Source organism: Medicago truncatula, chromosome 8, assembly GCF_003473485.1.
Source record: "Medicago truncatula cultivar Jemalong A17 chromosome 8, MtrunA17r5.0-ANR, whole genome shotgun sequence".
In the NCBI taxonomy this organism is placed as follows: Eukaryota; Viridiplantae; Streptophyta; class Magnoliopsida; order Fabales; family Fabaceae; genus Medicago; species Medicago truncatula.
The window spans coordinates 24,214,785-24,230,952 of NC_053049.1; the positions used below are offsets into that span (position 1 = coordinate 24,214,785).

The 16,168-nt window shown below is 34.2% G+C and overlaps 2 protein-coding genes across 5 annotated transcripts; both read left to right on the forward strand.

The window, feature by feature from the left end:
* The first annotated feature begins 4,556 nt into the window (after nt 1-4,556).
* On the forward strand, nt 4,557-5,458 carry LOC11405552 (translation initiation factor IF-1, chloroplastic). Of its 2 annotated transcripts, XM_039829584.1 has the most exons (2): nt 4,557-5,017; nt 5,063-5,458. In XM_039829584.1, the coding sequence occupies exons 1-2, from the start codon at nt 4,721-4,723 to the stop codon at nt 5,162-5,164; spliced, it is 399 nt and encodes a 132-aa protein (XP_039685518.1). In that variant the 5' UTR covers nt 4,557-4,720; the 3' UTR covers nt 5,165-5,458. The 2 variants fall into 2 exon arrangements, with proteins under 2 accessions (XP_039685518.1, XP_003628540.1); XM_003628492.4 differs by having other exon boundaries at nt 4,559-5,396.
* Nucleotides 5,459-8,938: 3,480 nt separating this feature from the next.
* LOC11407439 (receptor-like serine/threonine-protein kinase SD1-7) lies at nt 8,939-15,577 on the forward strand. 3 transcript variants are annotated; one of them, XM_039829278.1, is made up of 8 exons: nt 8,939-10,292; nt 11,767-13,057; nt 13,274-13,414; nt 13,536-13,735; nt 13,862-14,072; nt 14,151-14,388; nt 14,486-14,633; nt 14,745-15,577. In XM_039829278.1, exons 2-8 carry the CDS (start codon nt 12,130-12,132, stop codon nt 15,051-15,053), a joined length of 2,175 nt encoding a protein of 724 aa, XP_039685212.1. In that variant the 5' UTR covers nt 8,939-10,292; nt 11,767-12,129; the 3' UTR covers nt 15,054-15,577. The 3 variants fall into 3 exon arrangements, with proteins under 3 accessions (XP_039685212.1, XP_024629215.1, XP_003628538.2); XM_003628490.4 differs by lacking the exon at nt 8,939-10,292 and having other exon boundaries at nt 11,551-11,967; nt 12,126-13,057; XM_024773447.2 differs by lacking the exon at nt 8,939-10,292 and having other exon boundaries at nt 11,549-13,057.
* Nucleotides 15,578-16,168: the final 591 nt, after the last annotated feature.

Sequence of the window (16,168 nt, forward strand, 5' to 3'; positions counted from 1 at the left end):
ACACACAAGCTTCACCGTCCAAAGACTTCTTCACTTGCTCCGCGGTCAAGAACTTCCTATCTAATTTTTCTACCGGCTTTGAAAAAGTTACACTCTTAGTCAAACAATTAATGCTAACCCCAAAAAATAACAACCAATCCATACCAAAAATCACATCCATATGCTTCAACGGAAGACACACAAGATCCAACTCAAAATCAACATTACCAAAATTAACAGGACACTTAGCACACATAAAAGAAGTAGTCACCGAACCTCTAGCCGGGGTGTCGATAACCATCCCCCGCAACAAAGGAGTTACAACCAATTTCAAACGCTTAACACAACTAACCGAGATAAAAGAATGAGTAGCACCAATATCAATAATTCCAATCAAATGAGTGCTATTGATGAAACACATACCTCGGATAAGATTATCCGGCTGCTCCACCTCCTCCGCATTCAATGCAAACACCTTTCCCGCCGCCTTCTTCGGCTTGGTACACTTGGTACTGATATGGCCCTTCTCTCCACAATTGTAACAAGTAACATCCCTTGCAACATCCTTGCATTCAGCAGCCTTGTGACCCGCTTTCCCACACTTGTGACAACTAATGTCCTTCTTACAATCATTGGCATAATGACCCAAAGTTCCACACCTATAGCACTTGATATCCGCTAAACTCGGCTTAGAGCCCCCACCAACTTCTCTCTTCTTTCTTTTGTCCTTGTTGTACGGTTTCCCAACTCCATGACCCTTTCCTCTCTTCTCACTTTGAGCCTTGTAGTAGTTAGCCTTAACTCTTCCAGCATCATCAAACTTACGACACTTATGCACCAAAGTATCAAAATCTCGGATCTCCTGAACACACATATACTGATAGATATCCGGCCTAAGCCCACTTTCAAACTTCACACACTTCGAAACCATCGCATCTTCAGCAATGATGTACGGACAAAACCTCGAAAGCTTCTCGAACTTCGCCGCATACTCGGCTACAGAGATGCTCCCTTACTTCAAGTTCAGAAACGCTACCTCCTTCCTGGTCCTCAAATCTTCAGGGAAATACTTCCTCAAGAACTCAGCTTTGAACTTCGCCCAAGTCACGACTTCCCCAACAATCTCAAGTCTTCCCTTGGCATTGGTCCACCAATATTCGGCCTCCTCAGCAAGCATATGAGTCGTCAATCTGACCTTCTGGTCATCACTCGTCACCATAGCACAAAATATCCTCTCCATGCCCTGCACCCAAGTTTGAGCTCCCTCCGGGTCGAACCTCCCATTGTACGTCGGCGGATTGTTCCGCAAGAAACGATCGAGCCTCCGGTCCTCAACTTTTCCCTCGCTCCGATGTCCAATCGCCGCATGCTCGTTGGTCTGAGCCATCACCTTAGCCATCGCCGCTAAGGCCTGTGCAATTGAAGCATCATCTCTGCCATCTCAACACTACAAAAACCAACCAACCGATAAGAACAACAGCATAACAAAACAATGCTGAAGGTACCCTATTACCATTCGTGCACAACAGGAAAATTTAACGAGTATTAGTCCAGACAAGACTGACCACGGCTCTGATACCAACTTGTAACACCCTATTTCTATTAAAGCGGTAAAACACGCGAATAAAGTATTTATTCAAGAAATAGACTTTATGTCATCATACAAAATTCAAATTCATCATGCATGCATAAAAATCCCAACATTCGCAGCGGATATAAAAACCATATACTTCGAAGCATACATGACATGATATCAAAAATACATCAACGTAAATGTTCACCAAGTCCCAACAAGGGTAAATCTCCAACATCAGTAAATAATCCAACAAATAATCTAGACCAACAAACAGACGCCTAGATCAGAGCCTATCCTAGACCCTACTAAACTGATACCAGAGGTAGCTCCCGATATCCAACCAAGCATCAATCAACTCACCGGAGCAACTAATCATGCACAACGTCTACCCATCCATACAGACAGGTAGGCAGTCAAAACCACTAGGGGTAAGTATTACATTATCATAATCCACATAACAGTTAGACATGAATAAAACAATTCAAGTTCCAAATAATTGACACGAATAATGAATCTCAATAATAATTCATAATGATAAATACAAATATCGCAACCAATCACTCACAACCACAAGTATGTCAATTATTCCACATTTAGGACTCATGCAACAAAATGATATGTCCCTAAACATGACACATAAATGCATGTGGTACCGAATCACCTTAAGGTCGTCACCTTCGATGCAACAAAAACATCGTATGTAAGATTTCACACCCGTCTTACATAATCACCGAAGTAAAAGAGCTCAACCCTTTTACAACTACAAGACTCAACATGACTATGATGCATTGACATACAAGTAAGGACTCAACAATGCAATCACCTCAAACTTTCACAACAATATAAATGACAACTTCCAAATATATTGATCATCTCCACAACATTTGTATTATCAAGAAATTACGTCCACACAATATTCCAGTCATAAAACAATTAAGAGTCGTCATCATGTTATCACCATATTCATCAATAATCATCAACATCACATGATAAATATCATATCCTTCATACAATAATTCATTCACATATCTTAATGTAATTATATGAAACTAGTCACAAAAGGTCATAAGATATTTAACTTAAAAGAATCATTTCCGATAAACTGTATCAAGTGGCAAACGGCCAACATTGATAACTCTCAAAGTAAGGCAACAATATAAGTTTGAAAACTCACCAAAAAATCTTAACCAATCATGTAATCAAGAGCTTAAGCCACTTAAAAACTATTAGGCATTAGTTCAAAGAATAGCTTAAGTTCGTATGATAAAGCCCAAGTTAACATTTTTCATATTCCCACCCGAAATTCACGTTTAACATGATTAAGATGTTTGACCAACATTACAAGCCTTACATAAGTCTATATGAGGTGTAGGTTTAACTTGTAATCTCATTCATTTCATAAAAGTTTAATTCAACAAAATCCGGAATTTCCCAAAATATGTAAGTTCCAACCCCAAAAGGAAAATCCCAAATTTGAAGAAGCTAAACATGTTCCAGTAGGTTTAGGGGTTCAAACAGTAGTTAAACAAATTGAAAGAATCATTTTACAAAGATCAGATTGGGTTCTCTCCAACTCTTGAATCTTCAAGCTCCTCTTCTCTCTAACCCTTTTTCCTCTTTTCCTTCACTTTCTCTCTCTACCTCTCTCAAAATATCTTATGTAATGAAAACTGTGTGATATTTTCTCTTAAGACAATTCTTATATAGTTTATTCCCTTAATGGGCTTAACCCTAAACCTTAGTGGACTTAACCCACTCCAACTTAATTCCAAAATGTTTCTACACTTACAACGGTAAAATACTATTAACAGTCACTTGACGGTAAAATACTAGCAACGGTCACTTATCGTTAAAATACTAATTACTACACTAGTAACTTAGTAAGTAATGGTTCCCACAAAACACTAAAAATAATTCTCACCAAAATTACTAATTTTACCCCACTAGCACGAAAACCCATGAAATGCACCCAATGATGAATAATCACAGACAAGCACAATTAAACACACGATAAAATAATTAAAAAAATAATTCTAACGAAAATTGGGCTTTTACAGCACCTCCACATTAATTTTATGCCACGTCATAGGGAGGTAAATGACTTTTTTTTTGCTTTCTTCATCTTCTTCCTTCCACTTCTTCAACATCACTTTCATCATTGTTCATAAAAAATGTAGAATTTGTTTTAAGAAACAACAACATCATCATCATCTCATTACTTAAGCTCCAACCACCATCTAGGTCCATGATCCTAAACAATATCAAGGTTGACATATTCTTTAGATATTTTCTCTGCAAAGAAATAATATAAATTTACACAACATATGCAAAATAATTGACAACATGCAAAAAAAATATAGGGTTGTTTACATTACTCAATAATTAACAATATACAACATCACAATCACTTTTCCATTCATTGTAGCTCATAGGTTACCAACATTAAGATTTAAGACTCAAGGGAAATTTCAATTCAGCAATAGAATTCTACTCAATTTTATGATGTTTTTGTTTTTGAAGATATAGTTTAGGCTTTAGATATGTATGTACTAGTGCTTTTGTTGACAGAATTTATGGAGGTAGTGAAGTGGATTTTTTTTTATTAGCTTAGGTGGTGTTATTGTTGTTGATGGTGGTTGGAGGTGAAGTAATGAGATGATGATGTTGTTTCTTAAAACAAATTCTACATTTTTTATGAACATTGATGAAAGTGATGTTGAAGAAGTGGAAGGAATAAGATGAAGATAGCCAAAAAAAAAAGTCATTTACTTCCCTATGACGTGGCATAAAATTCAGCCAATGTGGAGGTGCCACATGCACATTTACTCACCACGTCATATGGTTTAACAGTCAATACAAAAGGAGGGGGTAATTGACTAACGTTTGATAATTTCATGGAGTTTTTTAAAGTTCCTTAAAATTCAAGGGGTCTTTTGACAAAAGTTATAATTTCAGAGGTTTTTTTTTCTTCCTATTTGCTCTTTTCAATTACATCCTCATCTTAAAATTGTCTTACCATCCTTACTCTTCGAATGACTCTAGCGAAACCTTATCCCTCCCTCCCACTAAAAAAATCTCATCTTCCTCACACCACAATCAAACACATCAAACTAACTTCAACCATAAACCTTCAATTCCTCTAAAAGCCATCATCATCAAAGAAACATGTTTACCTCATCTTCCATCCCATTCCACGCCCCAATCATTCACCATCGCCAACCCTCTACTACCATCACAACCCACTCCTTTTCTTTCCACACCCCCACTCTCCACTTTCGCACCCCATCCTTCCTCCGCCCTCCATCCCCCCTAAACCTCACTCCACCATCCATATTCACCGTCGCCGCCAAGTCCTCAACCCCCGACAAAGCCAGCGAGCAGAAATGGGTCCACGAAGGTCTCATCACAGAATCCCTCCCTAACGGCATGTTCCGTGTTCGTCTCGATAATGAAGACCTTATCCTTGGATATATCTCTGGAAGGATCCGAAAGAATTATGTTCGGATCCTTCCTGGAGATAGAGTTAGAGTTGAAGTTAGTCGATATGATTCCTCCAAAGGACGCATCGTTTATAGGCTTCGTAATACTCCTGGTGGTGGCTCTTCTTAGTTTTTAATGCATTTGTAGTGTTTGTGAAAATGGCTCAAAGGAATGTGTGCGAGTTTCGGATAGATAATTGGGTTTGTTTAATTTATGGGGTTAGTGGAAAGGGAAACTTTGTATTTTTTGTTTTTTAATTTCAACATTCCTTGGATATAAAGATTCAACTTCAAGTATATGGTTGTTGTAGAAAGAAGCAAAAACCAAATATGTGCTTTGTTCTCTGATTTTGCACTACTTATTTCGGTTTCATATTTTATATAGCATTCATTTTCATTATTGAAAATTAACATTTGAAATGAACACCAAAGCTTTTGTCTATTTTTTATCTTAATTGTTCTTCCTTGCAACAAAGATTCTTTTGCTGAAATGCTATAGTCAGCATTGAAGGGACTCTGCTGCTACCTTCAGCCTTGGGTAAGAAATTTTCTTTCTTACACTCATTATTGTAGTATTATAAGTAGTTATCTTCTTCTATGAAGCATTGATACATACACGGTCACTAAACATGACTCTGACACAGACCGACGTTAGTGAAAAGTTGTAAATGATTGAATGTAATCACAATGTTTGTGTCATGTCGATACTTGATATTGTCATGTGTTGGACATTTGACACGTCTTCAATCTAAAGTGTCTGTGCTACATAGGTTATTATTTTGTTGATTTCAATTCGTGTACAAGACTACCCTTACAACTTATTTCTTTTCTTACAAGTGAAAACAACCTAATTTTGTGGATGCATAGGCATAAGAATGGAAGGTCTTTTGTAGGAGTTCCTTTCATGGTCCTTAACATTTTAAACCCACACGATTTCCACGTTATTTATCATGTATGGTCTCTTAGAGTATTGCCACTTAGCACTTAGCTTGGAGCTGAGTAGCAACGTGCTTGAAATGGTGATTGCCATAGGAAGGAAACTTCTCCAAATTAATGTAAAATGAATCTCTTAGTTTCTCAAACAGAAGATGTATCTTGGATATATCTAGTAGAATTTGTATGATGTCGTGGGTTAGGTACATAGCAGATGACGATTTCTTCCACCCATGAAAATCATTAGACTGACTGTTCCACATACAACTAATGTATAATCTGCTGCTGTTTGTTCTCTACTAAATACTAGTGTATAGAATGAGTTTCATGTTGGAGACTGTTCTGTTAGAATAAGCATGAGGTTGCATGCTTCCTGGTCGATCAAACTCGCAGTCTGATCTTCCAGGAGTTAAATGCACGAGTGTATTGAATTACTGCGGTAAAATCAGTTCTAGAAAAGATATTTGACGGAAATAGATGGGGGGAGATATCCTATATGTATATGCATATACCCCTTTTTTGTGACAGGGTGTATATATATGATGCTAAGGGAGAATGAGTTTCATTTTCTCTATTTTTGAGCTGTGTGCATCATCTTCTACTGAGTTTTTTTTGCACCAATTGATGTTATTAGATAGCTCTTTTTATTTTAGTGTGATTGATAAATATGAAGAAGGTGGGGCAATCTATGTAAACATTAATCATTGAAGAAATGAAGTGAGTGGTTGGATGAAAAAGCTCTATTGCATGAAGGATCCACTTACCACCAAATTTTTCCCCCTTCTCCCTATGCATCTTCTGCACTAATTTTTCCTTACTTTTAAACTTGTGCAGTCGAACCAGGACACTATCCATATTTATTCTAATTGTGCTAGGGCCAAGAAAAACCAAGTCCAAGCTTCAAGGTACACTTGTTTTTTCTATAAAAAAAAATAAAAAGTTTATTTCAAATTTAAACTAAAGCAATTAACACTAATAAAAATGTCTATAATTTAAAATGGTTGTGTTAGATTTCACATTTCAAATGGTCTTATATCAATATATGTAAAACTTTATTGTAATTAGGTTTCATATATTTGATTTTTTTTAATCGTCAGCCACATACTTGAATACAATTAAAAAAAAAATCATCCCTAATAATTCCATTATCTTGGAAAATTGAAATTCAGAGAATGATAATGATGATAAACATAACACCATTATTTTGAGGGAAAATGCTGCATGGATAACCTTACCAAGGAAAATTCTATGAGATAAAACCGTGATCAAGGGAAAAAGTGTTTAGAGTTTAAAATAGCAAAATCCAACATAAAAAAAATCTATACAAAGGTAAACATAATCTATTATGATGAAAATCATCCTTAATAGAATTTGGCATGTTATCCCACCAAGTGAGACTAGAGACAGAAATATCATCCAAATAGTTCTGCCAACGATGATATAAATTCCAAGGAATAATCTTAGATTGCGTAAAAACCAAGTTGATAAGCTTGGAATCAGATTCAAGTTATCAAAAAAAAAAAAAACTCAATAGAAAGAATAACGGCCATAATTTCAGCATTCAGAGCGTACAAAATATCAATATTAGAAACAAAACAACCAAAATTAGCTTGGTAATCTCTAAAAATACCACCATAGGAAGCTGGACTAAGACTACCATTAACAACACAATCAGTGTTATACTTAATTCAGATGTGAACCGAAGGGAGCCACATCACCTTTTTTTTTTATCTCAGGATCATTATAAGGATCATAAAATCAGACATGTTAGGTAAAGCAACAATATTAGGGTAATTAACTCTCAAATAAACATTTAAATCATAGTATTGATGGAAGTCTTCCAAGAAATAAAGTAACTTATCATGAATAAGTCTCCAAAAACATTTGCTCAAAAAAAAAAAAGTCTCCAAAAACATTAAAGACTTGGTCGCATGGATGTCTTTGTGCCAGATGTTCTTAGCCCAAAGAGCAAGCTAGAACGTTACAACACTTGAACAACGAAGAAATTGATGAGGACAACACTTGAGAACTCTAAAGCGTGTTTTTTTACTCAAACATTCACAATTAAAGACTTGGCCGCATGGATGTCTTCTTTTCTTGATCTTTTTCCTTGTACATTATTAAGTGATCAAGCCTTAGAACCAGAGCTCTGATGCCAGTTGAAGTAAAATATTTTCACAAGACAACGGAGGTTTGAATTGTGAACGGTTAATATTTTGCCAATAAAAATTCTTCAAATATTATTCACAATTAGTTTGTTAGTTAATAAAATAATAACAATAATAATTATGAGGTATGTGAATATGAACAAATAAAATAAAGAGAGAGAAGAAGAAAACAAACGAAAATTTATCTTGGTTCACTTAAACTATACTTCTAGTCCCCACACAAGTGTGAGATTATCTACTAGGTGGTTGAGTTATAACTTAATCTCAACTCCTCTTTTGTCTTAATCTTTATTACAAACGAGTAATTTTACCCTTGAGTTTACACACTTGTTTTCAACAAGCTGGATTTTTCTTTTACAACCCAACAAAAAATAAATTTTTACTTGGCCAAAATAAAATATTTGTGCTTTACTAAAAGAGCTCAAAACAAAAAATAATTTTTAATATTTTAAATGAAGAACAAAAAGAGAGTTTTTTTGGAGTATTTAATATTGGGGAATTAGTCACTTTAGTCGCTGAATGAGAAATGAGTAGTCACTTTAGTCCCTGAATGCTGAAAAATTGAAAAACGTTCCCTAAATATAGACTCTGTTGGTCAATTTCATGGACTAAAGTGACTAACTGAGTGTACATTCAGGTACTAAATGTTGTATTTTTGAGTTGATATTATATTTCAAAAGTTATTAAAAGTTGTTCATTATTTATTGTTGATTTAACCATGTGATATTTACTTAGTCAAAACCTTATTTGTCATATTTATTTATGTAACGGTTGATGTTTATCAGTTTGGTCAAAGGCTTAAATCACATTCCCTATTGTTATGCCTCATTTCCCTTAATACAAGGAACAACTCACCACAACTTTAATGAATATATCCTTCTTTTATTTCTCCAAAGAAGACACGCTTAACTCACTGCAATACATAGCAATTGCCAGTACAAAAAAATAACGATAGATACATACTCTTTCACCTTCATGTTTTTCTGTACTCTCAATTATTTTCTGTTTTGTCACCTCCGGTTATGATTCATAACGGGGAAGAACTATTATATGCTGGGAGGATATGCGCTTATGAGGCGGATAAAATCCTCAAGGACAGTGACTATGTCACGCTTCAGGTTATTGAACGGTTTACCATGTTGCAGGTCATCTCCGTTCATGACTTCTTGTTTGTTTACTTCACCATTAATGGCTTCAAGTCACCACAATTTTAAAGATAGATAAGTCTAATGATCTCTCTATTTTGCTTATTGTTTATTAATGCTTATATGTTTATGCTGATTATTATTTAGAGAGAATTCATATGACTACTTTTACAACAATCTTGAGGATTTTATTATCTATTTAATTGCAAATATGTAAAAAATAATCACCAAGCATAAGCAATCAATATAATATGGTTTTATCTTCAAATTACTATATGACGAGACAGAAAAGAAAGAACTTCAGAAGCATCGATGTATTAATTTGGTGTGGCTAAATGAATTAGGTTTGTTGAATTCAATGATGAGATCGACTTCCTAAAAGGTACAAGTTTGATGCAATCAAAGGTGACATGGATTCAATCAGGACAGAAGTACTTGATTTCCATGGATTCATGATCTACCTGCATATTTAAGTTGTTGGACACTAATAAAGCTAATGAGTTTGTGCTCATGCTTAATGTTTTTACTTTATGTCACAATCTTTTATGAGCTATTTGATTGTTATATATACCCACTACGTCTGTTTCAATTCTGTACTAGTTTTCCTTTTATTTGGAGTGGCATGTTTAATTCCATCTACATGATATGCATTTGTCATCATATGGATTAGTCACAATCATTGATCTGTATGCTCATATTAATTTGCCAACAGTAGAGGACCGTGAATATAAAAATAAAAACCTTTTATGTGGACATTACTTGTATTTTTAAGGTAGTTGTTGTTGTTATTGTAAATTAATGCTTATATGTTTATGCTGATTATTATTTAGAGATAATTCATATGATTACTTTTACAACATTAAATTGATTAACGGAGTCTGTATTCAGGGACTAAATTGACTAATAAGTTTATATTCAGGGACTATTTTGCAATTTATCTGCATTCGGGGACTAGAGTGACGACTCATTTCCTATTCAGGGACTAAAGTGACTAATTTCCCATTTATTATTTGTATGCTTATTGCTTCTCAAAAAATTCGGTGCCTCTCTTATAGGGGTGGGCATGGTTCTGTTAACATCAAAACTGAACCAAATTGCTAAAATGGTTCGGAAAAACTGAACCGAACCGTTTAAAGTTTGGAAGTAACCAAACTGAACCAAAGTTATGGTTCGGTTAACCATTTGCTTACTTATATACCGAACCAAACCGAACCAAAACAAATATTTTTTAACCAATGAATAAAACCACTTTTATTAAAAAAAATAACAAATTAAAATTAAAATATAGAATAGTTTATTTCTTCAAAACAACTTATCTTATGCAAAACAACTTATTACTATCTCTTTTAAAAAAAAAACAGCTTATTTTATGCAAAACTTCTCTAAAAAAACAACTTATTTTAAGCAAAACAACTTATTTTTGCAAAACAACTTATTATAAAAAACATCTTATTCAAAAAAGATTATTTTATGAAAAACAGTTTATTACGATCTCTTTTTAAAATGCAGTTTATTCAAAACTTATTTAAAAATAAAAAATAAAAAATAAAAACTTATTTTGTGAAAACAGCTTATTTTAAAAACTACTTAGTTTGAAACAATATTTAGTTGAATTTAGCACAGTGGTGCAATTTAAACTCATAACAAAAATATTTTGACGTTTTTAACGAGTGATGTTTGCATAGGCTTCTTATCTTAAGAGTGGAAATTATAGATGCAGATCACGACAAAGCTAAGCTTATACTCAAAGTTTAGCTTGTGAAGCAGCAAAATAAATTCAACGGGGATGAGCAATGCTTTAATGCACGGAAATAATTTTATAATTCAATGATCATTACAAAAAATTTGTATTTGTAACTTTACTAAGAATAATTTTTTTTAGTTCAACGATATATTTTTACGGTTAAATGACCTATTTGCAACACTTATGATACATAATCTTTAAATTCTACAATTACTGCAACTGCACATTATAATGCTAATCAAATTGACACATTTCATAATAATCTTTAAGTTTTGAACATTATATAATAAGCTGTTTTTAATATAAGCTGTTTTTTTTTAAATAAGCTGTTTTTTATAATAAGTTGTTTTGCTTAAAATAAGCTGTTTTAAATAAGCTTTTTTTTTAAAATAATCTGTTTTTTAAAATAAGTTGTTTTGCATAAAATAAGTTGTTTTTGAATAAGTTGTTTTTAAAATAGATATGGCTAATGGTTCGGTTTAAAATAAGTTGTTTTGCATAAAATAAGTTGTTTTTGAATAAGTTGTTTTTAAAATAGATATGGCTAATGGTTCGGTTCGGATAATTATAGTTACTAACTGTTCAGTTCGGTTAGTGAATTATTATCAAAATAATAGTTCGGTTCGAGAATTGATTAAATGGTTCAGTTAATTTTGCCCACCCCTACTCTCTTATGTGAATTGGCTTTTGGTTATTTTTGCTCACCCCTACTCTCTTATGTGAATTGGCTTGCTATTTATAGGCAGAGAGCACCTCATCAACGAAAGAAGTATCCTTGCTGCTTTTTTAAGACTTGCTCTCACGTGTGGGGTTGAGGTAAAGAAGCTAGCAATGCACATCTTGTTCTCACGTGTGAGCATGAACAAAAAATAGTTAGTACTGTGTTTTTATTCTCACATGCAAACTTTGCCAAGTTTGGAATTATTGGGTCCCACGTACGAAGGTTTGTCAACTTTCCATAGCAATTGAAATAAGGGTTAAAGTAAACGTATATACCAATTTTTCGGTTTAGTCCCTATAACATTTTCAATTTTTACTTTTGGTTCCCCGTTTAAAGTAAACGTATATGTAGAATTCATATTTTTAAATAAAATTTTGCAGAAAAATGTATAATATTATAAGTATCGTGACCAACGTTCCAAACAACAACTATAATACCTATGCAACGCTCTTGGACTCAGGAAACTTGGTACTATTGAACGCCTCTAACAAACAGATTTTATGGCAGAGTTTTAATCACCCCACGGATACCCTTTTACCTGGAATGAACATCGGACACGATATTAACACAGGGTACACTTTGTCTTTGAGATCATGGACAACTGCAGAAGACCCTGCTCCTGGACCGTATACTCTCCAATATGATGTTGGCATGGCGAGTCTAACCATAAATAAAGGTTCTAATGTGTTATGGGTTGATGGTAATTCCAATTTATCTATTCAGGGTGTTTTAAATCGAGTGGATTTGCAACTCAAAAGAGACCATGACACACTTTCAATCGGTAGCAATTCTAGGTTGGTATTGGAAGTGTCTGGGGATCTTAAATACCAAGGCTGGTCAGAGGAATCTAAGCGTTGGGTTTCTCTACAATCATCCAAGTGCGGAACAAACAATTCTTGTGGAATTTTTTCCATTTGTAATTCGCAAGATCGCGACCCTTGTCACTGTCTCAATGGTTTTGAACCGTTTGATGCTGATTCTTGGAGAAAGGGGAATAGGTCAGCTGGATGTGTCAGGATAAACGAATTATCCTGCAACAGTAAAAATAGCATAGATGGATTCAAACGTTTCAGTTTAGTTGAATTACCTCCATATGAAGTGAACCTACAGTTCGATGCGCTCTCACAGTGTAACAACACTTGTTACACCAATTGTTCTTGTGTTGCTTATGCTTATGATTTTAACGGCAACTGCAAGTTGTGGAATGATCAAGTACAGACTCTGAAGAACATCTCAACTGAAATTCAAGACCGTAATAATAATAAACCAAATTTTTATCTCAGACTTGCTGGCTCGGACTTGCTTCCCCCAAGTAAGTTGAAGGAACCTACTTTACCTTTCCTTTTCTTTTTTATATCATTTGAAGGAATATAGGACTAGAAAACTTAAAATTAGCAGCCGAAATTAGTGACGAATAAAATAAAATCTCTCCAATTTATGTTTTCGCAGTAGCGTTATGGACACCAAACTAAATGCAGTCTTCGGAATAAATGGAAGTATTTTTCTAACTGACAAGTATCCTTTGCAGAACCTAATGAAACGACTGCAGTTGGAAGACATGAAAACAGGAAGAGGAATCTAATTCTAATTGCTACTTTGATCTCATTTCTAATATTGCTTATACTGATTGGTTTATTTGTTTACTGGACTAGAAAGCAAAGGAGGAAAGGTAAGAAGTAAAACTAGTTCAAGTTGCAACTAACTCGAGTCATAACGTAACTCATATGATCCGTTAAGCATTACCAATTTTCTGACTTATCACATCAACTATAACTCTCTTATATTTCTAGGGGATGATTTGCTAAATTTTGAAGTAGGCATGACCATGAAAGTTAAAGACTCGGAAATTACTAAAGCAGACAAGGGTGCAAAAGTTAGGAGGAAAGAAGTCAAGTTGCCATTATTTAGTCTTGTGAGCGTTTCAGCAGCAACTAATAACTTTTCCGATACAAAGAAACTTGGCGAAGGTGGCTTTGGACCTGTTTATAAGGCATGTTCTGAAGTTCTTTTTAGAAATATTGTTAAAACTTGCACTCTTTCAGAATGCTATTGATGTAGCTTTGTCGAATCAACAACCATTTATACATATTTTTATAGGACAAATTTTCCTTTCCAGGGTACATTATTGAATGGGGGTGAGGTCGCGATAAAAAGGCTATCTCGAATATCAGGTCAAGGATGGGAGGAGTTGCGAAATGAAGCATTGTTGATTGCGAAACTCCAACACAATAATCTTGTTAGACTTCTCGGCTGCTGCATTGAGCGGGATGAAAAAATGCTTATTTATGAATTCATGCCCAATAAAAGCTTGGATTTTTTTATTTTTGGTCTGTACTTTTCAGAGACAAAAATCTCCATTCTATTTAACTCAAACTGTAGTTGTGATATCTTTTTGTTCAAAACAGATGCAGTAAAAAGAAGGATGCTAGATTGGGAAACACGGGTTCGAATAATTGACGGGATTGCACAAGGACTCCTTTATCTGCATCAATATTCCAGATTCCGAATCATTCACCGAGATTTAAAAGCTAGCAACATATTGTTAGACGCCAACATGAATCCTAAAATATCAGACTTTGGAATGGCGAGAATATTTGGTGAGAATGTTCTTCAGGCAAATACAAATCGCATAGTTGGAACTTAGTAAGTAATATAAACTAATATTCTTGCCTTCATTTGCAATGAAAATTTGCTTCAAAATTTTATATCAACTAAGAACTCTTTAATGATGGTTTTTCAGTGGCTACATGTCCCCAGAATATGCTATGGAAGGCGTTTATTCGATTAAATCTGACGTGTTTAGCTTTGGAGTCCTTTTGTTAGAGATTATAAGCGGAAAGAAGAATACTGGTTTTTATCAAACAAATTCCTTCAATCTTCTTGGATATGTAAGTTCCTAAATTCAACTCAACTTATCTTAATTGTTCTAATTTCTTAGTTTTTGAGCTATTAAATATGCATTAATCAGACCCATTGTAAAAATATTCTCATTATTCAAGGCTTGGGATCTATGGACCAACAATTCTGGAATGGACTTGATTGATTCAAAACTGGATGATATCTCCAACAAGCATTTAGTACCAAAATACGTGAATATTGGACTTCTATGTGTTCAACAAAGTCCAGAAGATAGACCAACCATGTCTGATGTTGTAACAATGATTGGGAATGACACTACATCCCTTCTTAGTCCAAAGCCACCGGCATTTCAAAATGTGAGAGGTATTGAAAATTCAAGACTCTCTAGAAGCATAGAAGAAAACGTTTCTGTGAATGTTGTCACAAATTCACTAGTTGAAGCAAGATGAGTTTAGAGTGACTTCACTAGTTTTGAGAATTAAAATAACTTACTTGTTTGAGTAATTTGAAAAACTTGTTATGTCCATGCTACTATATTTTTCTTTCTTTTTTTATCTTCCAATGTTGTGTTTTAGTCATCGATTTTTTTGTGTGAATCGGATATGATCTCCACACAACTGCATAGACTAATCACTCAAGTCAGGTAGTGGATGACAAAGCTCTCCTTCAAGAGATTTAAGGCAACTGCTACATTTAAAGGGATGGATTAGAACCCATGACCTCTGGTTAAGTTAGAAGAAATATCTTATCATCCCATCCAAGTGCTCTTGAGTGTTTTAGTCGTCAAATTGAGTTAAGAAAGAATGAGTTTATTCCAATCGCTAATTGAAAGGATTAGTGGTATTGAGATAGAATCAAGTTGTATGAATGTAATAGTATTGTACTACATTGTTTGGATTAGAATGTAGATATGTGATGAGATTAGATGATATCCATTTTGTAATATTCTATTTAAGATATTAGTTTTTATGCATCTATGATGTAAAATTCTTTACACATGCATTTAATTTAATATAAGGGTGCATTTGACCTGCAAAAGAATGAAACACAAGATAAGACAACTCTTGATGTATAATGTTTGAATTGTAAAACTGATTTAAGGACAAGACAAATTGGAGGTAAGGGATAACACAAAAACTGAAATTTGTGTCGTTCGTTAAACCACAACACAACTTTTATTTCTCTATAGCTGCGTGTCTTTACACTAGGTGTTCCATTCAATTTTAATTGTTTGAGAACACTATTGCCGTGGTTTCTTTTCTTCCTAATTCAAAGTATCCATCTTGACACAGGTTTGGCTCCCTTTTATTTATTTCTAACATGAATTCATCAAAACTAGGTTTAGATTATTATTTAATTATGTCTGAGTAGTCTACTTTGAGTCCAAAACGAAAGGATTGTCGTACCGACGGAACTCATGTCAATTGCACACCCCTTTTATTGTAACGAGAATTTAAATGTTTGTTTCGAAAATTCTGTTTTGTAATTTAAAAAGTCTACTTCGAAAGTAGAGACACTGAGATTTCGTTTACGCATCGAAAGAGCGAAAACGATATCCGACTTA

What these genes read in the sequence shown, in the direction of transcription:
- LOC11405552 (XM_003628492.4), top strand. Translation starts at nt 4,721, where the DNA reads ATGTTTACCTCATCTTCCATCCCATTCCACGCCCCAATCATTCACCAT.
- LOC11407439 (XM_039829278.1), top strand. Translation starts at nt 12,130, where the DNA reads ATGTATAATATTATAAGTATCGTGACCAACGTTCCAAACAACAACTAT. An exon ending in TAGAAAGCAAAGGAGGAAAG is followed by an intron (nt 13,415 to 13,535) that starts GTAAGAAGTAAA and finishes TTATATTTCTAG; the next exon opens with GGGATGATTTGCTAAATTTT. An exon ending in AATCGCATAGTTGGAACTTA is followed by an intron (nt 14,389 to 14,485) that starts GTAAGTAATATA and finishes ATGGTTTTTCAG; the next exon opens with TGGCTACATGTCCCCAGAAT.